The sequence below is a fragment of the Hemitrygon akajei genome, chromosome 29 (assembly GCF_048418815.1).
Source record: "Hemitrygon akajei chromosome 29, sHemAka1.3, whole genome shotgun sequence".
NCBI lineage: Eukaryota > Metazoa > Chordata > Chondrichthyes > Myliobatiformes > Dasyatidae > Hemitrygon > Hemitrygon akajei.
Window position 1 is genome coordinate 25,788,851 of NC_133152.1, and position 25,170 is coordinate 25,814,020.

At 38.1% G+C, this 25,170-nt stretch overlaps 1 protein-coding gene across 5 annotated transcripts in view; it reads right to left on the bottom strand.

The window, feature by feature from the left end:
• The window catches only part of ubr4 (ubiquitin protein ligase E3 component n-recognin 4), a 203,341-nt gene that overhangs the window by 93,040 nt on the left and 85,131 nt on the right, over positions 1-25,170 (bottom strand). For 3 of the 5 annotated variants that reach the window (XM_073031941.1, XM_073031939.1, XM_073031938.1), the window contains exons 44-53: positions 24,830-24,987; positions 23,369-23,543; positions 16,646-16,847; positions 15,669-15,832; positions 13,680-13,896; positions 13,128-13,344; positions 10,757-10,789; positions 8,571-8,634; positions 8,204-8,338; positions 7,296-7,470 (exon numbers count right to left, since the gene is read on the bottom strand). In XM_073031941.1, the coding sequence (XP_072888042.1) occupies positions 7,296-7,470; positions 8,204-8,338; positions 8,571-8,634; positions 10,757-10,789; positions 13,128-13,344; positions 13,680-13,896; positions 15,669-15,832; positions 16,646-16,847; positions 23,369-23,543; positions 24,830-24,987 (1,540 nt within the window). The remainder of the gene's footprint in view (positions 1-7,295; positions 7,471-8,203; positions 8,339-8,570; positions 8,635-10,756; positions 10,790-13,127; positions 13,345-13,679; positions 13,897-15,668; positions 15,833-16,645; positions 16,848-23,368; positions 23,544-24,829; positions 24,988-25,170) is intronic. The other 2 variants (XM_073031943.1, XM_073031942.1) reach the window with 1 other exon arrangement.

Consider the following 25,170-nt stretch of genomic DNA (forward strand, 5'->3'; position numbering starts at 1 on the left):
AGTAACAACAATGTCACCACAACCTGGCTCTTAACACCCAGAAGACCAAGGAGATTATTGTGGACTTCAGGCATGCTAGGAGCCACACTCACGTCCCCATCTACATCAACGGAGTGGCGTGTGTATCAAGCTTCAAAAGTTCCTTGGTGTCCACATTTCCAACGATCTCACCTGGTCCCTGAACTCCTCCATCCTGATCAAAAAGGTGCAACTGCGCCTTATTTCCTGCAGAGCATCAAGAAAGCTCACCTCTGTCCCAGGATACTGACTGACTTTTATCGCTGTACCATTGAGAGCATACTCACCAACTGCATCTCAGTGCGCTATGGCAACTGACCCATATCGGACTGCAAAGCACTCCAGTGTGTGGTGAAAACTGTCCAGCGGATTATCGGCACCTAATTGCCCACCATTGAGAACATTACCATAAACACTGCCTGCATTATCAAGGATGCATCTCACCCTAACCATAAACTTTTTACTCTCCTCCCATCCGGTAGGCACTACAGGAGCCTCCACTCCCGCACCAGCAGGCACAGGAAGAGCTTCTTCCCTGAGGCTGTGACCCTGCTGAACCTCACATCACAGCGCTAAGCAGTATTGCACCCATATTGTACTGTTTCAGTACTTTTATATTTGTGTGCTGTAGCACTTACTTTTTATTCGCAGTTATTTTGTAAATAATACTATTCTTTTGCACTTCTGGTTAGATGCTAATTGCATTTCATTGGCTTTGTATCTGTACTCGGCACAATGATGAAAAAGTTGAACCTAATCTAATTAGTTGGAGATGCACATTAAATGGCCAAAATTAGTATGGCGGGTGCCCTATTCTGAAAGCAGATCTAAAAATGATTTTTAAAAATTATAACAATAGCTTCAGAGTCACAGTGCATAGAAACTGGCTCTTCAGCACTCCATGCCCATGTGAACTGTCAAGAATGCATCAATATTGATGCATTTACCAGCATTTGTCCTGTAGCCATTCAAGCTTTAGCTATTCAAGTACTCATCTAAATACTTCTTAAATGGTGTAAGAGTATCTATCTTTGTCACCAACAGTGAACATTCCAGATTCCAATCATAATCTGGGTGAGAAACTTCCTCTTCAGATCCACTCTAAATGTTTTAAACTTTAGTTTTAATACCTTTGCTGTGTGAAAATGTTTCCTGCTATCTTTGCCACTCAAAACCTTGTGTACTCCCAACAGTTCTATCATTCAACCTTCTATACACCAGGGAAAATAAGTTCAGCCTATTCAGCATCTCCTGGGCACCATCCTGGCAAATCTCCTCTGCATCCCCTCCAGTGCAATGAAGTCCTTCCTATTGTGCTGAACCAAAACCCAACAGAATACTCCAGCTATGTCCCAGCCAATATTCTGTAAAATTATATCTTAGCCTCTTTGCTCTAGTATTCCACTCCTGGATAAGAAAGGCAAGTATCCCATATGCCTTCTTCACCATTTACCGTAGATTCCGGATTATAAGCCGCTACTTTTTTCCCACATTTTGAACAGCTTTGAACTCTGCGGCCTATAATCCAGAGCGGCTAATACATGGTTTTTTTTTCATGCCGCCTCGTAAACATTTTGCCTCGTAACAGTAGACCAATAAAATTGATGAGTAGTTCACAGAGGTCCAATGAAATTGTACGATAAATCAAGCGCACTTTCACAATTAAATTATTGTAAATCAGTCATTTGTACTCACCCTCATCAACATGGAAAATACTCGAAGCAAGACCCGAGCGCGTCAGACCCGATTAGACCCGATCGCAATGCGCAAGCGTCAGACCCGATTAGACCCGAGCGCATTGCGCAAGCGTCAGACCCGATTAGACCCGATCGCAATGCGCAAGCGTCAGACCCGATTAGACCCGAGCGCATTGCGCAAGCGCGTCAGACCCGATTAGACCCGATCGCATTGCGCAAGCGTGTCAGACCCGATTAGACCCGATCGCATTGCGCAAGCGTCAGACCCGATTAGACCCGATCGCATTGCGCAAGCGTGTCAGACCCGATTAGACCCGATCGCATTGCGCAAGCGTCAGATCCGATTAGACCCGATCGCAATGCGCAAGCGTCAGACCCGATTAGACCCGATCGCATTGCGCAAGCGTGTCAGACCCGATTAGACCCGATCGCAATGCGCAAGCGTCAGACCCGATTAGACCCGATCGCATTGCGCAAGCGTCAGACCCGATTAGACCCGATCGCATTGCGCAAGCGTGTCAGACCCGATCGCAATGCGCAAGCGTCAGACCCGATTAGACCCGATCGCATTGCGCAAGCGTCAGACCCGATTAGACCCGATCGAAAACGCTGCTTTTAAGTTAAAGTCGATCAATAACTTTTCCTGGTAGGCTGCAATATATATATTTTTACCAGTCGCTAGGAGATATTGGAATGTTGTTCGTGCTGTTCAGTAAAAAAGTATATGCAACGTAATTTGTGTTACCGATACGTATGTATATTTAAAAGTAGCGGTGCGGCCTAAAATCCGGTGCGGCCTTTACAATTAAAAAATTGATTTTATTTCTAAAATTAGAGCCTGCGGCTAATAATCAGGTGCGCTCTGTAGTCCGGAATCTACGGTAATGTACTCGTGCTGCCATCTTCAATGATTCTTAGACACACGCCAAGGATGCACTGCTCTTCAATATTCCCAAAGGCCCTACCATTCATTGCATAAAACCTACTCTAATTAGTCTTTAGAAAGAGCAACACTTTACACTTAACAGGATTCAATTCTCTCTGCTATTGCACTGTCTAAAAACCAATTGTTACTTAGATCAATAATACTTTGCAGTCTAACAAATCTTCCTCACTATCAACAATCCCACCATTTTTGGTGCCATCAGCAAACTGTAATCATTAATAGATATAATACCTTTAGGGCCCCAATATTGCCCTAACCTTATCAATGTACTTCATTACCACATCAATAGTCACCAGTCATATTATTATTTATTTTGGTTTTTCTAAAGAAAAACTGGTCAAATTCACAAATTGACTGTAGGGAAAGGCTGTCCCTGGATTATTAACCTGTATTTCTGGATTATTAACCCAATAATAATAGAAATAGAAGTAGAAAAACCTTGTGTTTGCTCCACCGTTCAAAACATCTTACCTGATTCTTTACCTTTGCAAAGCTTCCATGTACTGAACCCTTACCTTTCAATTTCCCCAACATTTAAACATCTATCTAGTCCTGCCATAAATATATTTATCATCTGAATATTCAAAACTCACTTGGGTAGGGGATACAAAAGATTAATTATCCTCTTAGTGAATAATGTTTTTTTTCTCATCTTGGTCCTAAATAGCTAACCACTTATTTTAAAACTAACCTCTAGTTCTAGAAACTTTAAGCAGGGAAATTATCTGTCCAGAGCACCTATCATTCTCCAAAGACCAATTCCCGACTAACTCTCTCCAAGTTCCAAGAATCAACCTGCTGAATCTTTGTTGCACTTTCCATGTAAAGTACATCCTTCCTTAGGTCCAAAAAAGGATGCACACAATATTTTGCGTAGAGTCTCACCCAAGGCATATGCACTGATGGCTTTACTCTAATCCAGCTGCAATGAAAGCCAATATACTATTTGACTTCCTAATTGTTTGTAACACTTGCACAATAATTTTCAGTGGTTCATGTACAAGGACACCCAAATCCCTCTGGACACAAACATTTTTCAATTTCTCATCACTTAAAATATATTCTCCTTTTCTGTTTTACTTTGGAAGAGGAAAGTTCCCATTATTCCACATTATGTTCGGCTTGTTATGCCCTCACCCATTCACATAACCTGTGAATACGCCCTGTAGCCTCTCTCCACCTCACACCACCACTGAGGTTTGAGTCATAAGCAAACTTGAATTCTTTACACTTAGACCTTCCTTCTAAACATTATTATAGATTGTGAATAGCTGAGGTAGCACCACTAAACCATGGAACACAACATTAGCCAAACTTCCAATCTCTATATATAACCGATTTATTCCTGTCCTGTTTTCTTTCAGCTAACAAATTTTCAATGCTTGATGTTTTATTCTTCCCGATCCCATGAGCTTTAGCTATTGTTAATAATTTGAGTAAACTTAATAAATACATTTTGAAATCCAAATATACCACGTGTATTGGGTCCCCATTATTTATTCTGCCAGATATAACCTCAAATTTCTAACAGCTTTGTCAAACTCTATTTGTCTTGGGTAAATTCATGTAGTCTACACCCACTGTTAATATATTTACTAGTACCTTTTACAATTGTCTTCATAATATTTTCCTAAATAAAGACAGCAGTGTAAATGATCTGTAGTTGACTGCTTACTCTCTCTTTCCTTTCTTACACAATGAAGTTAGATTTGCTACCTTCCAACTTACGTGAACCATTCTGGAAACTAAGAAATTCACTATTTTTTTATTTTCCACTTTCAAAACCCTGAGATGAAGGCATTTAATTGCATTACAATTTAATTATATTTGTATTGGTATCTTATTTGAATACAGTCACATCAAATCTCATCATTTATCTTGGTCTGAATTATCATTAACACTACAGACAATTGGATTAACTGCCCAGCTTGCCAATAATTTTCTATTTGGTCTTGTCTATTCATTGATGGCAGTTCAAATATAGCACATGGACTTCTCTTTGGCAGATAACATTTAACTAGTTCTGTTAACATATTAATGGCTTGTCAGATTTATTTTCTTATTTATGCAGAAAGAAGTCTTTGACAAATAACCACTCTCATTGAAAGCTGTCTTTATACAAATGTAATTTTTAAAATTTGCTGCCACAATCAGCTCACATTATATATTACTGCCACTGAATATCCAGATCAGCTAACAAATACTGCCTTGGCAATATTGTTTTAAGTTGGATGAAGTGAAAGAAATGATGAACATCAACTATTGTCTAATTGGAATTTCCCTGAAGTATGATAATTATTTTTTGCCTATTACAGATAAGGGACATGGAAAGTTAGCTTGCATACAGTACATACACCATAATTTTCCCTTGAATCAATTAAATCTAATGCATATTACAAGGGGAAGTTATAATACAAGACAGGACTCCTTCATCTTAGGAAGGAGTTGGAGAACATTCATACGTATGATGCTCCAAGCAGACTCCTAAACTTCACTTTATGCATTAAATATATCTGCCTTGGGCAGCACACTGCAAAGATTTATGACACCAAAGTTTAAATGGTTACTGTGCCTTGAAACAGTATTCAACCCCAACCACTAACTTCTTATTTTAATGTCTCATTTTCTAAACTCAAAATACATTGAAGTAGGATTTTTCAATGTGTTTTGAAATTTACAAAACATTTAATATCTTGTTAAATCAAATGAAAAATTCCAAAATCTCTCAATAATTTATGAAAAAATAAAAATCAAAATTGTGAGGCTGAAAAAGTATGCATCCCTTTTGTAATTACAATGCTAACTTTCCAACCTCACCAACTCTCTCAAATTGCTGATGTAGAAAACTGGAGAATCACATGGTTTCAATGAATTCATAAGAATAAATATCTCCTCTCTCTCTGTAATGTAGATTTTCAACAGACTAAACCAAAATTAAGACAAAAGAGCATTCAAGACAAGCCAGGGAAATAATCATAGTGAAGCACAAATCTGGGAAAGGGTATAAGGTACTAAACGTACCCTGGAGCTTACTGCAGTTCATCATGAAAAAGTGGAAAAAATATGAAGCCACAGCCACACTGCCTAGGTCAGGTCACCCTTCTAAACTTAGTCACCAGAGAAGAATGGCACTTGTAAGAGAGGTTACTGTGATACAAACAGTAACTCTGAGTAAACTATAAACTGCAGAAGTCAGTGGCTGGAACTGGAGATGAAGTTCATGGCTCCACAATATTTAAGACTTTGCACAGAAAGGGTATTTATTGAAGATTGGCAAGGAAGAAGCCCTGGCTAAAAAAAAGCCATATCCTTGACTGTAAAGACTTTGCAAAGCGTCACTTAAAAGATACTTTAAAGATGTGGAAGAAGGTCAGATAAGACTAAAGTGGAACTTTTTGGCCTCAACACTAAGCAGCTTGTGGGGCATAAATCTAAAACTGCACAGCAGCCAGGTAACATCATCCCTACTGTAAAATACAGTGGAGGCACTTTCATGCTATGGAGATGCCTGGACTGGTAATCTGGTCAGGATTGATGGAAAGATGAATGCTGCTAAATACAGATCCTGGATAAAAACTTGCCAACCTCTATCAGAAACCTTAAACTACAGAGGAAGTTAGCCTTTCAGCAGGACAACGACCCAAAGCACACTGCCAGAGCAACCATGGAGTGGCTTCAAAGAAAGGAAGTTTATGCCCTTGAGCGGCTCAGTCAGAGTCCTGACCGTAACCCGATTGAACATCTTTGGCAAGATTGCTGTACACCACCACTCCTGAACTAATCTAGCAGAGCTTAAGCAATTTTGCAAGGATAAAAGAGAAAATGCTGCTCCACCACATTGTGCAAAGCTAATAGACACTTATCCAAAAAGGCTATTGGCTGTAATAGCTGTGAGAGGTGGCTCAACTAAGCCCTGAGCAATGAGGGATGAATACTTTTGAAATGCTGACATTCCAGTTTTTGAATTTCTATTATTTCATGTTTTTCAATTTTCCCTGTCTTTTTGGACTCTACTGTGAAAAAGTAGCATGTGATTCACAAATTCTTAGTTAAGTTGATCAAAATATCTGATTGTACTACTCATTTATGTGAACAAAGTACTAGGGGCTGAATACTTTTATAAAGCACTGTATATTAATACCCGAATGACAAATTTGGTTTTGTATCCCTTTCTATTAATTTCATCATCTTGATTAAATTATTTTGTACCCTTATTTGGTTATGAAATGATCAATTCAAGATGAAGAAATTAAAGGGATTGAAAGGGTAAAACTAATGCATCAAAGCATGTAATGACATGAATGTTTTTGTCTGTGCACCTTTGTCCTTATTTCACACTCCTTTAATCTTTAAATACCATTTCGATGATTCATTGGAATGATGTCAGACTATGATCTCAGTTTCAACAATCTCCAGCTTTTCAGAAATATATTAGTTGGATCAGTAACTAACTGACCTCATTCTATAACAGAACTCCTGATTTTCACTCCCCCAACATTATTAGTTTCCAAGTCTGATGTAAGGTGTACTCTCAAACATGAATGACATATATATCTCACTCTCACTCTTCACTGGTGCTAGTTAGTTCCAGAATTTTCTGCATTTGCTCAATATACCCATATATTCAGGCTCACCTTTATCAGACTGTGATGTTTTCACCTCAGTGAAGTGCACAAGATTATTCGGTCGCATCATGGCAATTGAACGAGCTGTGATTATTAGTCGTTGGAACACTTCTGGGTCAAGATCACGACCATCCTTATTCCAAGTATTAAGAATGTGCACAGCATTATTCAGCAAAGCCTGATCCTGATCAGAAAGAAAAATTCAAACATTTTGCAAAAGTTCTGTAAATGTATTATCAGAATCAACTTTATTATTACTGACATGTCATAAAATTTGACTTTTAGCAGCAGTAGAGTACAATACATAAAAATTATGATAAGTTACAATAAGAATATATAAAAAATAAATAGTGGAAAAAGCAAGCAGAAATAGAGAGGTGGTGTTCAGGAACCATTCAGAAATCTGCAGAGGGGAAGAAGCTGTTCCTAAAACAGAGTACGCATCTTCAGCCTCTTGTGCCTCCTCCCTGATGGTAGTAATGAAAAGAGGGCATGTCCTGGATGATGATGTAAAACATTACATCAGATGAAAGGCAGCTCTACTTTCACATAATCCTTTTCAGCTATTAGATGAAGCATCTCCAAAACACAGCATTCGTTGCTACAACAAGTCGAAATAAAAACAAACCCTCTGAGTTAAAGGATGAAGTAGATGAGCAAGAGCAGATGTGACTACCAGAGCTTAGCTGACATCATCACTAGTTTAGAAACAGACCATCTTCAAGGAGACAACTATGCCTGGTAGTTCTCAACATCACCACATATTTCCATAATTGCAAACAACGTTTCATCACATCCAACTGAACTATAGTCCTCAATAGTAGATTGGAAGTTGAAATAAACAAAAATACAGCAGTGGCAAATATACAGACTGATTACACAGATGTACGTGAAACATTCAGTGAGGCACAAGTCACCTTATGATTGTGATAACTGCCACGACTGTTGTGCAGACTTGCTAGCAGACTCTTAGTTTGCTGTTGAACACTGGAAGGAGTTGGCATTGATAACAACATTGTGGCCAGTTCTAAAGCTGTCTGCTTATTCTTTTCCTAGAGGAAAAAAAAGTTACTAAAGGCATTCTTCATCTACAAAAGGGCAAATTTCCATGAAATCTATTTTTAGATTATGAAATTCTCCCTGTTCCAGTAGCCAGATGGAACAAGTGGAAAATAAATAAAACAATATATTTTGTTGTAAACAGTGCTGCTTTGCCAATTGCTTGTGCAAAGTTATGACATAAATCACTTTCTTCCCCCAATATCACCAAAGGAAATTGTTTACCTTTTCAATTGAACACCCAACAGCAAAGCAGCTTTCCAGAACCTCCATGGAGCTTACCACCAGCCTGAAGAGGAAAAGAGCATTAATTTCTCACTAACCTCACTGTTATGAGGGGTAGGAGAACTGTTTATTAATGAATATTGCACAAAAAGTGTTGTGCAAAGCAAAGCAACAAGCAGTACTTTAGGTCTGCTCCATTGCGTGGTACCTGACATCTCCAGTAAAAGGATGAAGAATGCTTGCATTCTTCCATTTCAATGTATCACTATTGCCTGTAAACAGTAATTTCTTCCAGTAACTCATTTAATAAACTTTCTAGACACAATTCTTTAACAGTGAATTTCAGAAAATAACATAAGTATGAGAATTTGGTTGCATGTTTAAGTGCAACTTCAGGAGCAATAAATGATACTTGCCAATTAAATTCACATTTCAAGAATGATTCTAATTTTTAAAAATCAAAACCACAATTTTATATCTAGAACACTAATATCAAATTTAATTTCAATATTGTGTATAGAAAAGCGAAAAGAGCAAAACCATTTAGGCAAACAAAGATGATAAAGCTTCAGTCACTGCTACCAATACAGAATCAGAAATGCAAAACCAACAAATGAAAACTTCAACAGATACTGGAAATAAATCAGTTCAAAAGAGCCATACACAGCTTTATAAACCTGACATCTACTGTTTCAGAGGCACAAAATGTAGAAAGTATATACCAGTTACTTGTGGGGGGAAAAAAAAAACACAAAATGCAGAAGCTGATAAACCGAAAGAGAGAAAAACAGTTAACATTCAGCATAACATACACTAAAAGGAGAGAAATAAACAGTCAATGTTTCAGGCTTAGACCTTCATCAGGACCCAAAATGTTGACTGTTTATTCCTCTCCATAGAAACTGTATGACCTGCTGAGTTCTTCCAGCATTTTGCTTATGTTGCTCTAGATTTCCAGCATCTGCAGTCTTTTGCGTTTAATATTCAGCTTGATGACCTGAAACATTAACTCTTGTTTCTCTCTTCACAGATGCAGCACAAACTGCTGAGTACATCCAGTTTAACAGCATAAAGCCATGTCCACTTGAAAGATCAGCTCTTAAACCATATCACTGAATAAAATTTGTTCCAACAATGTCACTGGCAAATAATTTCTGCCAGTATCTAATTAATATCCAGGACGCCATTTGTTTAACAGTGATTTCAGTATCACTATACGATTTGGTTGCAAGTTAAAGATAACTTCAGGAGCAATAAATGAGACTCTGCCAATGAAATTCAAATCCAGAATTTTTCTGATCTTAAAAAAAATTATGAATTTATATTTAGAATATTGATGGCAAATTTAAATTTGAAGTGTTCAGGAAAGCAAAGCATTAAAACAGCAAATCAATTTAAGCCAAGGTAAATCCATTTGTAAATTTTGCTTCAAATGGCGTTTCAACATTCTAGAAATAACTTGCCTCTTTTGACTCTACTAATCACTCAAGTCAATCCTAATTCAGGAGTTTTTGGAAGCAACAAGATTGTTCAGGTGACCAGGGTCATTCGCATTCAGCCTGACCGATGCTATGGGCATCTACAGCATGAAAACACTCAACTCTTAAAACTTTGAACTTTTCTGCACCTAAGAATAATACTAACAATTTTGCATATTTAGTCATGACGACCACATTTAGGACACATTCTCCCTTTTGATACCTTGTTTTGCTATTTCATTCTTAATAAGATCACATTTTATTGCCCATGTTAGTTTAGTTATAATGCATGAATCTTTGCAAATCTTGTTACATCATTTTTCATGATTAGTCCTTCCATCTCTTGTAAAATTAGTCTTTTACTTCCAAGTCTTTAACATAAAACAACCATGTAAATAAAAAGTACAATTACTCAATAGATCTTACTAAAGACCCAAAATACTATCTACTCTAAAATCTAACCATAGCTTAGCAAAGAGTACACCTAGCCAGCCACATGGAGTTATTCACACCCACACTGACTCTATAAACAATGTGTGACATGAATGGAGATGATTTATTGAACCCAGTACATGATTAAATCAAGTTTACTTTGTGATCAGAGGATCAAGAATCAGTAGTTATTGTCATTTTAATCAGTCTGATGTCACAGACACAACAACACAAATAGCAAAGAGAACAGCATAAAGAGAAAGAAGGGATACTAACCGGTCTAAGGAGCTTAGGGATTCAGTTTCACAACTTTTGAGGAATAACAGAAAAGAACACCACATGAGAACTTTAAATGAAGTAAACACAACTATTTTAACACTAGAAAAAGGAACAGAAAGAGAAGATGAGCAGCCAGACATGCAGACACAGCAAAGGCTGTGATGGAGTCATGCAATGCATTTGCTATGAGACACTTGGTTTAAGCACAAACAGACAGACAGTTACTGTGCTTTCCTATTCATTAAAGTTTGCAATTTGGAAATCAATTAATTCGGCACAAACACATATAATGTTTAAACCGTGTAAGTTTATGGTGAAACCCCACATTCTGTAAGATGGAGAAATATTTTGGAGATTTAAAAACCACAATGGGCTTCCATTTTGAAAGAAAAGGCTGGTGCATACCAGTTGGTTTCATTTAGGGAAACGCTCATTGCAGCAATCCAGCCTGATCCAGAACAGCTGCAAACAGGCAAAACCCATTGCAATTCAGTACAAAGTAACATTACACAAGGCTCACACACAGGAAATACAGACTACCACTTATTTAAATCCATGGTATGCTTACCACTAACAACTAACTACTCAGCTGGCAAATTATATACACATCCCTAAGAGTGAAAGTAACTTAAATTTCTTACTGGTTTTGTCATTTAAACGTCTGACCATTATTTATACTCCAAACATAAAACTGACTACTTCCTGAACAGTAAACTATTCTGGCATACTTTCATTTCTGCACATTCCCCAATCCCTCTTCTTCCTATGATGGTCACGTCTCCAAACTACAACTGAATGCCCTCAGATAAACTATTTGGTAATGGAAAACTTGCTAGGAAACTAACATGCAAACTCTTCATATAATAACCTGTCAAAGTCTACTTTAACCACCTGGAGATGACACTGAGTTTGCATCAAAACTTAGAATTTAAATTGAAATTATTAGAATTACTCAGTTTTTAAAAAACCTGCCCTTCCCATAAGATTTTACTTGAGTAATATACCACATCATTAGATTTACTCTCTTTCACCTGTACCAAAACTATATTTCAATAGCACCTTAAATATCAAAAAACAGCTGAAGAACTTCAGAGATGTAACCAGTCAGAGGGAATATTAAGGAGAATGGAAATGGAAGGTTCTGATAATGAGTAGATTTGGTGCAGGATTTCCAAAGCTTTGAATTTTAAGTTTCTAAAGACACACAGGCTTAATTGCAGACAATGGATTAAGGAACAGAACAGGGGAAGTTATTGTGCCTAATTAATGGATGTTATGAAGCTGGGTGAAGTAAAAAAGAAAGAGGTATGCAGTAGATTGCAGAATTAAGGGTAAAAGATGTGCGGGGATTTAAACTTAAGAATAAAAAATGCTATGGAAGGCATTGTTTCCCTGTGATTCAAGGAATGATAGATGAGAGGGATGGTAAAGAATTCAATAAAGGCAGAAGAGCTTTAACATCAGGGGTTGGAAGATGGAAGGACAATAAATAGACATTCATCAAAATCCAAAACAGTTGTGGTTTTTTAATGTTTAGTGGAACACGTAAGCAAGTTGAAGTTCGGTAAGAACACTAATGGGTCCTATGTAGGAGATAACTGTTTTTATGTGAGAAACAAAGGCATTTCACAGGAGACCAAGGAAGACTAGCAAGGCAGCTGAAGGCTTTCTGAGATGGATTTGAGCAAAAGTGGTGGCAAAAGAGAAGCAGAGTTGAAGTGAAGGACTTACAAAAAGGTAAAAAGAAAGCCTGATTGGATAATAAGTAGGAAGAAGAGTCTGAGTATGGCCAAGAGGAAGAAAACAGAAAACAGTCCACTACAAACATCTGGCACACTAACCCTGAGCATCAGATGCACATCAATGGATAGAGGTTACAGAAATGGACAGCCACAGCTTAGTAGGAAGGTAGAATAAATAGAAAGAGCAGATACAATGATTTAGTTCCCGAGTCCACTGTTTTTTTTTTAATGAATAATGAAAATATACCAATCCACTCAGTGCCGGCAGTAAGCTCAAGACACCATCTGATATCATGCTAAAATGATAAAGCTTCTGCATGGCAGCCACACATGATTCAGCAAAGAGATATCCTAATACACTCAGACTTTGGTTGCTGAACAAATGTTCCAAGATGAACAAATTCATTCCTTACAGAAAATGTCCTTTGAAATTATTCATGCCAATTTCTCTCCATTTAGAGTTTTAAAAAAAATAGGGACAACATCAAGAGATTTTGGAATTTACACTACAGGTTCTTATCTGTTACTTTTTTTATGTTCACCATTCTTCATTTGTTCGTCACCAATCAGGAGCTAGAAGTCAGTATGCAATTCACATAACTTCAAGTCACCCAGCTCATGTTTACCTCTCAAGGACAGAACCACTGGTGGAGGATGGGGTAGCTGAGTCCGCTTCTCCAGTGGTGCTACTCTGGCTGACACTTGGAGCAGAGACATTATTTACAGAAGCTGATGGGAAATCCTCTGGAGGCTCATCAGGCCAACCAAATTGCTCCTTTGTTTTTCCGTATATTTTTATTGAATCAACCATTGTAACCCCTGCAGGATCTACTGATGCACCAACTGTAAGAAACAAAAAAAGGGAACATAGAATAGAATATATGTATACATTAACAAATTACAAAAAATACTTTCCTCTTAAAAATTTTAATCAGTGCTCCAAGCTAAATGTAGAAATCTAATTACTCACTAAAATTAATAATTATTTTTACAGACTTTACATCAATCAGAATGACATCAGTGCAGTAGGCCAACAGAAGTGATCAAATACTAGTTATAGGACTCAAAAAAAATGTACAGCCCTCACCAATCCTTACAGTGCAGGGAGAGAACTAAGATTCTGTGCTCCAGTGGGATAATCCACTTAACATACTTTTCATGAACTTATTTTCACTTACCAAAAATGGTTAGCTTCTTATCAGCCTGTAGTGCCTCTTCACGTGTGAATGGGTAATCAAACCAACGAGCTCTTGTCATGTTCAACTGCATAGTACGACCAAAAATCTCAATATAGGATGGAGCTCTCTCAATTGCCTGTGTCCCAACCTGGATACGCATCCCAGTCATGACCATGGTGGCGTTGTTGTTAACGCCTTCCACTGTGAATCCACCTGGCTGCAGAGTAACATAAAGATTCTGAGGGCCAATGAAAATGAATTAACTATGCACACATATTTATGTTCACCCAATTGACTTTTTCTTGTGCAGAGATCGACAACTTGCAGGAAAATACATTCTCATACCAAAACCTTTTTTACCTCACCTAGTAGTAGTAAGCCTCTGTTAGTCTCGATAGACCATGGATTTGCACCTTGGAAAATTTCCAGGGCGCAAGCATGGGCAAGGTTTTTTTTTAATGTAAGACTGGCAATTGCCCAGGCTACAACTCTCCCCTCTGCACGCCACCAATGTCGTCCAAGGGATGTGCATTAGAACCCGTGTCATCAGAGTGATGACCTTGCCACACACACACACAACCCCCCCCCCACCCCCCCAGACAAGGCTCGAAATAGCGACCTTCAGATCACTAGATGAACGCCTTAACCACTCGGCCACGTGCCAACACAAACCTCACCTACAAGGTATTGTAACTGGAACAAAATAGATACAAGTCCCTGGGACTTGACAGGGTAAATGTTATTCACCAATGGGAGGGTCCAGTCACTTACAACTGAGGTGTCTGGAACTCTGTGCCCCTGAAAACAGTGGAGGCCAGACCATTAGATATATTTAAGGTGATAGCACATTACATGGTTCCTCTATCATTCAAATATTTGTGGAGAACTGGCTCAGAAAAGGGGAATGGAGGCCATCACAGATCAGCCATGATTGTATTGAATTATGGGTTGTGTTTAAGCGTGCCTGATACCTACTCCTGCTCTTTCTTTTTAGGTACAGTGGGATCAAGTGTTTGGTCTCAGAATTTCCTTTTCATTATTCCCCAAGTATGTTCTGATATAATCGATGCCCCTTTGACTGTAACAAGGACTGACACTGATAACTTTACAGTTTCATTGTTACGTTTAAGTTGCCTTAGCCAAAACCTTGCACTTGCATGATATGTCAGGTTAATAGTTCACTCGTTAAAACATTGAAATGTCAGCAAAAGAAAATTCAAGAATGAATAATGAACAATTCAACCCTCTGAAAAGAGAGTTGATAAGCAGGTGACAAGGACTTAGGATTTTTGGAAAAAGAACCAAAGATGAGATGAGGAAGTTTCTTGTTTAAATTCAGCAAATGTATGATTTTGAATGTGCTTTCTGGATTGATGAGGTTGAAGTTTAGATAGATAGATAGATAGATACTTTATTCATCCCCATGGGGAAATTCAACTTTTTTTCCAATGTCCCATACACTTGTTGTAGCAAAACTAATTACATACAATACTTAACTCAGTAAAAAAATATGATATGCATCTAAATCACTATCTCAAAAAGCATTAATAATAGCTTTTAAAAAGTTCTTAAGTCCTGGCGGTTGAATTGTAAAGCCTAATGGCATTGGGGAGTATTGACCTCTTCATCCTGTCTGAGCACTATCCTGTTTACGCACTAAGTTCCAATGGAGAAATGAATGAAAACTTGAAAAGAAAAACTGTAGACATTTGGGGTGAGAGCAGGCCAGAATGACTAACTGAATAGCACTTTCAAAAATAATGGCTCTAGTACAGTGAGCTGAAGAGACACATTCTATGCTCCATTCTACACTTCATTTTCTTACATCAAGGTGCACTATTAGGCTTCATCTAATGAGAGATTTCCTGCAGCTCTGATCATAGTGGAAAAACTAAATGGTAAATGACATACCAGCACATTAAAATGAACAGTCTTTTTTGAACAATGGACATCTGTAGAAGGAAAGAGGGTGCCACCTGGTGGACATACCTTTGTGCTGGCCACATACATGCCTGTGGAGTTCAACCGATGCTTAATCTGTTGCATGTTGTACACCTGTAGCAAGTCATTGCCCCCAAATTCAACATCAGTCAGCTGCTGGTTGTGTTCAAAAAAGTCAATTGGAAAAGTAACTTGACTGGAGGTACGTGTTGCTGTAAAGAGACAGCACATGAAACCCATTAATAATAAATCAGTGACTTGGGATGCTATCAATAAGCATCTTATACAGTACATCAAAAGTGTTGTTGAGGAAGTAACTATATTTCTCTTCTGCTTGATGTATTTGTGCAAGTGTGACCACTAGCTCCACATTAGTTCATTCAACTTGAAGATGAGATGGTACTGTAAATCACTGGGGCAATGAGATCTCTGAGTAGCAGAATGTTAACAGTAAATTTAAAATTCACAAGTAAACATATTTGGCATCCAATACGTGCTCAGAAAACTTCTAAGGAGCAATGTGACAACGACTAGTTCATCATCTGCTTTTGTAATGTTAACTGATAAACATTGGCTTAGGTATCTGCTTTTCTTCAAAATACTGCCACAGGCTCTTCCATCTGCAACACCGGATATTGTCTCCTTTAACATTTCTTCCGAAAGACATCATTACTAGAACTAATTATTTTTATTTTCAATGCTCTTGTGCCTTACTTCCCTATGACTTTATCTTTAATATTTCCTTACATCATAGAAAGTGGCCATTTTAGCCTATAGAGGCCATGCTAGTTTACAGAGCAATCCCACTCACACTTATTTTCATCTGACTTATCCAACCTGGAGTGAATAAAATGACAGAAAACAAAACAATAAAAAATGGAAACTACAATCCTGAATTTCTAATGGTGGCATAAAATCACATTTACACAGGCAGCTTCTCTGTCTCACACTTATCTCTGTGTAGTGACCATGTTTCAGTTCGCTTTAATCTAAGCACTAGATTACTTCTGACAGTGAAGTCTTACTGGCAGCTGCAGCCTTGCGCTTGCGTACGGGTTTTAAAATACTGATGACACTGCTTGGCTGGAGTGAAGGCTGTAACCAATATGAGGTGTTCTCGACATTTGCCATGTAGATTCTCAGGCTGCCATCCTCACACAGAAGTATCATTGTGGTTCTTTGCTGCTCATTGCTGGCTGTGTGGCGAATTGCAACCATATCCTGAATCTAGAAGGTGAAAAGAACGCACAAATGTAAAACCACAGAAGGAAAGATTCATCAAATATTTTCCACCAAGGTTCTATTTGCTTGCTAACCCGAGCACTTTCATCTTTGCTGCTGCTCTCCAATATTTTTAATGAATAAAAAATAAGTTCCTTTGAGGTTGAAAATAAGTTCCTCCTAGCTGACTGATCACTAATATTGTTCATCTGGCTGAGAACATGTTGTCTTTCATTTACAATAAATTGTCACCTTTGATTCCTAATTACATTTCCAAATTTGAAGCTTTATTCTCTTATCTTTCACTATTCTCTGTAAGTTGCAATCATTCAGAATACTTCCACTAATTATGCATTCTTTCAAAAATAGTGCAGATAGTTCACAGTTGGAATTAATATACAACTGTTTATTGTAAATTAAACTGGTTTAACACTGGCACATCTTTGGCTGCATTTGCAATCACAATATAAACTGTAGAATAGAAATCTTAAGTAAAATTAGAAAATACAGTAATCACCAATGTATTGCTTGGAATCTGCAGTAAGTTTTTTTCATACTTTAAGTGAACTGCTACTGGGGCAATTCACTCTTCAGTTGTTCAATCTTTGCAATAATTTGCATATTTGTCAGTAGAAGCCTTTTTAAATGGGACTAATGGAGGATCACAGCAGTGATCATAAGTAGAAAAAAAAATATTTATGTAACCTGGCACAGGAGAACCATCGGGCTAAACTGAGATACATTCAAAACAGATGTGCAGAAGTATGGTTAAGGTGGTATTACAAATGGAGAGGTAAAGACATGTATTCAAAGGAATTCCAGAAATCACTTTCTGCCTACAACATCTGAGATGTCTGTCCTCCAATACTGTCTAATTAGCAAAGAAAAAGTTAAAAAAAGACTAAATTCAAGATGACAGTATTGGACAATAGATATCTCAAAGATTGTAGGTGGAAAGAGACTAAAGCGATAGACAAGAGCAAGGCTACTGAGGATACTGAAGATAAAGATAATCATTTTAACACTGAGATGCTGCACAAACAGTGGCAAACACAGATCACATTGGCAAACAGGACTGATCAAGAGTTCAGGATGAAAATATAAAGTGCATTGTAAAAGTATTCATCCCCCAACCCCTTGTACACATAACTATTTTGATTTAACTGAGAATTTTTATTGGTGAATCTCACACTACTTTTTTTTTTACAGTAGAACCCCAAAAGAACAGGGAAAATTGTCAAATTGAAATGTCAGCAGTTGAAAAGTATTCACCCCCTTTGCTCAGTACTTAGTTGAACTACCTCACGCAGCTATTACAATCAGTAGTCTTTTGGACAAGCCTCTATTAATTTTGCACAATGTGATGGAGCAAGATTTGCCCATTCCTCCTTGCAAAATTGCTCAAGCTCTGCCAGGTTAGTTGGAATGTGGCAGTGGACAGTAATCTTGAGGTCTTGCCAGAGATGTTCCATTGGATTAAGGTCAGGACTCTGACTGGGTCTTCTTCATTTAAAGCCACTCCATGGTTGCTCTGGCAGTGTGCTTTGGGTTGTTGACCTGCTGAAAGATGAACTTCCTCCAGTTTAAGCAGCGACTGGCAGGATTTTATCCAGAATATCTCTGTATTTAGCAGTATTCGTCTTCCCATCAATCCTGACCAGATTTCTAGATCCTGCTGCTGAGAAGTTTTTCTGTAGCATGATACTGCCTCCTCCATACTTTACAGTAGGGATGGTGTTAACTGGCTGAAGCATAGTTTTAGATTTACAACACACGTACCACTTAGCTTTGAGGCCAAAACGTTCAATTTTAGTCTCAATCAACCACAAGACGTTCTTCTGCATCTTCACTGTATCTTCTATGTGACGCATTGCGAAGACTTTATGGGCAAGGATATGCTTTTTTAAAAAAAGCTAGGACATCTTCCTTGCCACTCTTCCATAAATATCCTTTTTTATACAAGGCCTTAAAGATTGTGGAGCCATGAACTTCATCTCCAGTTACAGTCACTGACATTGCAGCTCACTCAGAGTGACTGTTGGTGACACAGTAACATCTCTTATAAGTGCCATTCTTCTCCGGTGACTACGTTTAGAGATGTGGCCAGAACTAGGCAGTGTAGCTGTGATTTCATATTTTTCCCCACTTTTTCATGATGGGCTGCACTGAGCTCTGAGGTGTGTTCAGTGCCTTTGAGATGGTCTTGTACCCTTCCCCAGATTAATGATTATTATCATTTCCCTGACTTGCCCTGAATACCTCTTTTGTCTTCATTTTGGTTTGGTCTGTTGAAAATCTACCATCCTGTTAGACCTCACAGAGAAAGGGGTCATTCATTCTTATGAATTCAATGAAAATATGTGATCCTTCAATTTTCTATATCAACGAACAGTGATTTGGTAAGGTGATATATTGTACCCAAGGAAAGTTAGCATAGTAATTACAAAAATTACATTTTCAGCCTCACAATTTAGGTTTGAGATTTTTAGTCAATTGCTAACTGGTTTTGTAATTTTTCTTTTGATTTAACATGATGCACAATGTTTTGTAGATTAGCTCAAAATCTTTACTTCAATATATTTTAAATTTAGAAAAAGAGACATTCAAATGTGAAAATAGTTTTGGGGGGGGGATACTTCTTTGAGGCACTGTTCTGAGGGTACAGTGGGACACAAGCCAGCATGTATTGAAATAGTCAAGTTCAAGAAATAATAAATACATTAATGGAGGCTCCAACAATACGTGGTAGAAGCAGGGAATTTTAGATGTAAAACATTTGATTTACTGGTTATATTGATAAATGGTCCAAAGTGATTGCACAGGCAGCATGGCTTAGTCTGAGACTTTGCCCAGAATAAGATTGAAGTGCTGGTTCGGAAATGAATTTGAATTGGAGATAATAGGTTAAACCATTGGTTATTGTCCTCCCACATGTCAGAAGGTTCGGATCGAACTCTAAATTGGCAAATTTGCAAGCTAAGCTGAAATGGCAATATCCCAGCAGCATTCTGATGCTAGACTCTACATGAAGAACAGTGGCAGCGCATCAATTGTTGCAATTCCCCTGAGTTTATGCTGGAAGATTGGCTACTGAATGTATTCAAAGAACAACTAGTCCATTCATTTCAATAGAGGGAAATGGATAAGAAGAACAAGTTAAGGCAATATATACCTTCCTGAATTAGCTACTTTATATGAATTAATTTTGTTTTAAACTTCTAATAGTTTTAAATATCTTATGTTTGATTTATTTTAAAACCTAATTTATTTATTGGGATGAAACACAGAATAGGCCCTTCAAGCTGTGCTGCCTGACAATCCCCTGAATTAATCCTAGCCTAATCATGGGGCAATTTACAATGACCAATTAACCTACCAATCAGTATGTCTTTGGACTGTGGGAGGAAACCAGAGCACCTGGAGGAAACCCACCTGGTCATGGGGAGACTGTATAAACTCCTTACCAGCAGCAGCGGGATTTGAATCCAGCTCACCTGTACATTGTGCTAACCGCTATGGACCGTGCTGCCCAGGTAAATGTTCCTGAATGCTAGGGATATTTAGAAACAATGAAAATCTTTCACAGCTATGACAACCAGCAAAACTACAGGCACAGCTTTGCTTGTTGTCATTTCAGCCATAGTAGGCAGGATTTGCCCTTGCCCACCCTCATGACAGCCCTACCTTATGAAAACTCTTGCCAGTTTGCAGGATCCTTACATAAGAATGTAAGAGATAGACCAGGAACTCTCTTGAATTCAGTTCCTCAATTGTCAAACCATGCCTGATCAGATCACAGCCCCACTTCAGATTATTTCCCCATAAATCTCTAATCACTAAATATCAAAAATCTGATGGGCACAATCTTAAATGTATTCCGAGATTCTGCCTCCACAGCACTTGTGACAGAAACTTCTAAGTAACAACCCTGGGAAATACAGTACTCTGCAAAAGTGTTAGACACTCTATATATATATATATATAAAACAACCCAGGGTGGCTAAGACTTAAGCACAGTACTACACAAATTTAATGTATTTCATTGTGTACTTGACACAAAAATACCCAACAAATTTCATGACATTTGCGAGTGATGGTAAACCGGATTCTGATACGGGTCTCTATTTTGGAAAAGGGGCTGGGAGAGGGGAATCGTGAATGGGAAAAGGAGAAGGGAGAGTGGAGAGAAAACCGGAAGTACCAGAGAGACGTTCTGTAATGATCAATAAACCAGTTGCTTGGAATCAAATAATCTTGCCTGGTGTCTTAGGGTTGGATATGTCTGCACCTGTGCCATCCCCCTGCTCCCAGCACTCCTTTGCTGCCAACTGTCCCACATCCCTCCCAAGGCACTCCACCCTCGCCATTCTTGACATTCTTTGGTGTCATCACAACTCACTCTCCGTTCCACATTGACAAATACAGTATTGTGTGAAGGACTTAGGCATGTTAATTATATGTTCCCCTAAGATTTTGCAATACTGTACAACTTCTCTGTCTCCATCAGAAATAGTCATTTTGAAAATCCTTAGTTTGATTTCCACAGTATACTCTCATCTTCCATTTCATCATGACTCAGAATTTCAATAAAATGCCCTTTTTCTTTTGAGAAAATACCAGCCCAAATGCTTAACTTTTCCTCATAAAGCAACTCCACCTTGAAAATCAACCTACTGAACTTTCTCTGAACTGACCTCAATACAAATATCTCCACTTTTGCTTAGAGAGAAAAACTATACACAGTACTTTGTGTTTCTTCTCATCAATGACCTGTACAATTACTAGTTACAGGAAGATCTCCCCAGCTTAATACTCCAGACACTTTCAATAAAAGACAACATGTCATTTGCCTTTTCCAATTACTTGCACCCAAGTCCTAACTTTGCCTTTCAGGTACTGTACTAGATCATGCTTATCCTTTTTTACAATGACATTCTGTAATTTCTCCAATGAAACAACATTCTACTTTTCAATTCTTCCAACTACAGTGGATCATTTGCAGCTTGGCGTATCATGCTTATTTGCCAATTGTTCATCTATAGACTTAAACTATCGCATCTCCTTTATACAACACTCTGAATCTGTCTCACAACTTGCTTAACTTCCAGTCACACACTATATTTGCAATTTATATTAACTTTGATTAACTGTAGGTCCTGTTCCTTCATCAACATCACAGGCTGCACGTAATTACTGATCCCTGTGGCAGCCCACTACCCATAGTTGCAAATGGATAAGGTTCCATTTATCCACATTTTCCATTAACCAAGCAATCTCAATCCATGTTCTTTTTTTTTATGCGGCTCATTATTAAATTCTTTCTGTAAATCCAAATGTACTGCAATCACTGGCTCCCACATCTGGTCTGCAATCTGAAAGAACTCTGATAACATAAAATGGCTTCCATTTCAAAAGTGACTTTGTGGTCCCAGTAGACAGCGTGAGATAATATCTGCTCATTTCTGCTGACATTTGGAGATGGCAAGAAGAGTTGAGAGAGGCAAATCAAAGGTATATAGTTAAAAGGCAGGCAGTTGATCTATCATTTGTCATGCAAGTCACATTCTTGCTAGCAGTTGCTTTCTTATCAGATTATCAATAATAATCAGTTTGATTCAGTGAAAATCTGCTTCAATAACAAAAAAAATCACAAAGTTGATTTTGTCCCCACTGACAGCAAGAATCAGCTAGATAACTATAGCATCTTGAACCTGAATTAAATCTGATACGCCGCTGTTCTGCAAAGCCCAGCTATTACTTAGACGTAGGCAGCTTTTGAAGAAAACACTGAAAGGACAGGTTAAAATTTTACTTGGAAACTTTTCACTTTAACTACAAAGCGAGGAAACTGATTTGAATGTGTTATATTCACCGACTGTTGCTTCACACAAGCACTTGAAATTTCTGTAGTTGTGGCATTTGATTGTTATTCAGCTTTTCCCAAAATCATACCAGTTTTTATGAAATGCCCCATATGAAAACCTTTCTTTCATATCTAATGCAGATGCCTTGTATTTCCAGTACTTTTCTAATATTTTGCTGTTTCCTTACAATTTGAGGTATGACTCAGCTGTACAAGAGAAATGACATCCTTTGAACAGATATGACATGAACAGTGAAAGCAGTCGTAACATTCCTCGGGTCAATAAATCCATTAGATCACCAGCTCTTATCACTTAAGATAATAAAAACGTGAGGGATCTAAAGCCAGCAGGAGAATCTTAAAAAAACAAAAAGCAATATTCAGGCTCAACAGCAAATTTTATTGATGCATGGTAGCAGTGTCAATGATTGAGCTTCTCACCTCAGTAAAATATTGCTTTAGGATCTTACGGTTTGTGTAGATATGGTTACAGTTTACCTTCTTAAAATCATCTGTAGTTAAGTTTTTGAGGCTTGTTCATTTTAAATGTGTAGAAGTACAGACAATTAGTACACTTCAGAGCAAATCTACAATTGGTAACACTAATGAAAAGGCACAACTTAACCTATTTTCCAGATATATTTTCTGCAAAATAGTGACTGACCTTGGCTTTGGCTGGTAAGGTTTTTATTTCCTGGATAAGGAACGTGTCTGGTTTGACCATTATAACAAGCGGAATTCCAGTTGTCTGTTGGACACAGCAAACAAGACCAGGATGGTTCATCACTTCTGACCATTGGCATAAGGCAGGAACAGTCTTCCCGCTTCCACCATTGGAACTAGAGCAGAAAATAAAAGGAATGCAAAATGTGAGCAGTGAATCATAAGAGAGAAACAGGGAAGGATAAACAGATAGAAAGCAAAGGAGGATTGCCAGTCAAAGGGTCCAGGGAAGAGGAAAGACAGTATTTGAGGGCTAGAAGCTGATGGGTCATAAGAGGAACCATGTCAAAGGCAGAGGACTGCAGAAGACACAGAAGTGTTGGGAGAGAAGTGAAATGAAAGAAAAAAATTGGCACGGAAAGTCATTTGTCACAATATGGCAGTAGAAAAGCTACCCACTTCTCAAGAAAGACAAATGTGTTTAGAACAAGGGTTCCCAACCTTTTTATGCCATTGACCCCTACCATTAACCAAGGGATCCGTGGACCCCAGGTTGGGAACCCATGGTTTAAAGGTAGGGAGGGAGGTTAAGAATGAAAACAGGAGGGATGAGGAAAAGAAGACAACAGGAAGGCAGACTCAAGGGCAATTAGAGAGAAAAGGCAGATAAATTTTGATTCAAAATCAGGTATTTATCCTCTATGGCCCTGTATATAATTGCTGCTCAGTATCTGCATAGAAAAGTGATACACAGATCTATCAGAGGGGAGGATGGTTGGAAGAGGAAGAAGAAATGGCTGCAGTACATGGCGCAATGAGACTCACAGCTCCAGTGTCCTGGGTTTAATGCTGGGCACTGGACCTCCTGTGCCATCAGTGCGGAGTTTGCACCTTTTCCCCATGACCCTATAGGTTTCCTCTGGCTGCTCCAATTTCTCCACATCCCAAACCGTGCATATTAATAGGTTAATTGGCCAACATAAATGTCTCTAATGTGCAAGTGACTGGTAAAATCTTGAAGCATGTGAAGAGGAAATAAATGGTTTAGGGTTGGATTTGTTTAAATAGGTGCTTAGTAGATCCATTGGACAAAGGGCATACTTCTGTAGTATCCATGTTCTTCTAACAAAGATTTTTATTAATGAATCTCTTATACATCTTCACATGCTATCTGCCCAACTTGAGTTTTTAGAATTTACAGGTTTTTGTTTATTTTTGTAACTATTTTGTAAACATGTGTCTCTTAGGTCACTATGTCATTAAATGAAACATACAGTTCTAAAGCAGACAATAAAGCAAGTTGAGAAGGTTCCAATATCTGAGAAGCTGCTGAAGGTCAACAGATGAAGATATTGGGAGCCCAATCATTGCTTCTTTTATAAGAGTCCAAAGGTATCACCATTTATGTGACAGTCCTCAACTGTCACACACTTTTATGCAATAGCCCTCGGTTATCACTTACCTCTTCAGGTTGATAGGGAACAGACGTTGCACTTCCAGGGTTGTGCGGCTTAACATGGCTGCAAAGGATTTGCCCTGACTATAACTAAAAAACAGCATTTGAAGAACATGGGAGTAGTATACTGAGACACCACCACCAGCAACCTGTCCATTATTATCCTAAAAATGAAAGGAGAAAATATGTCTAAGTATGTGCAGAGAATAGTTTTGCACATTAATACAACATTTCCTATGTTAAACATTTGAAACCAAGGAGCATGTAGTATACCAAAGAAAAATGAAAGAGGTTCAGAGATTATATAACTGAACAGAATATAGAAATCCCATCTTAACCACTTTAAA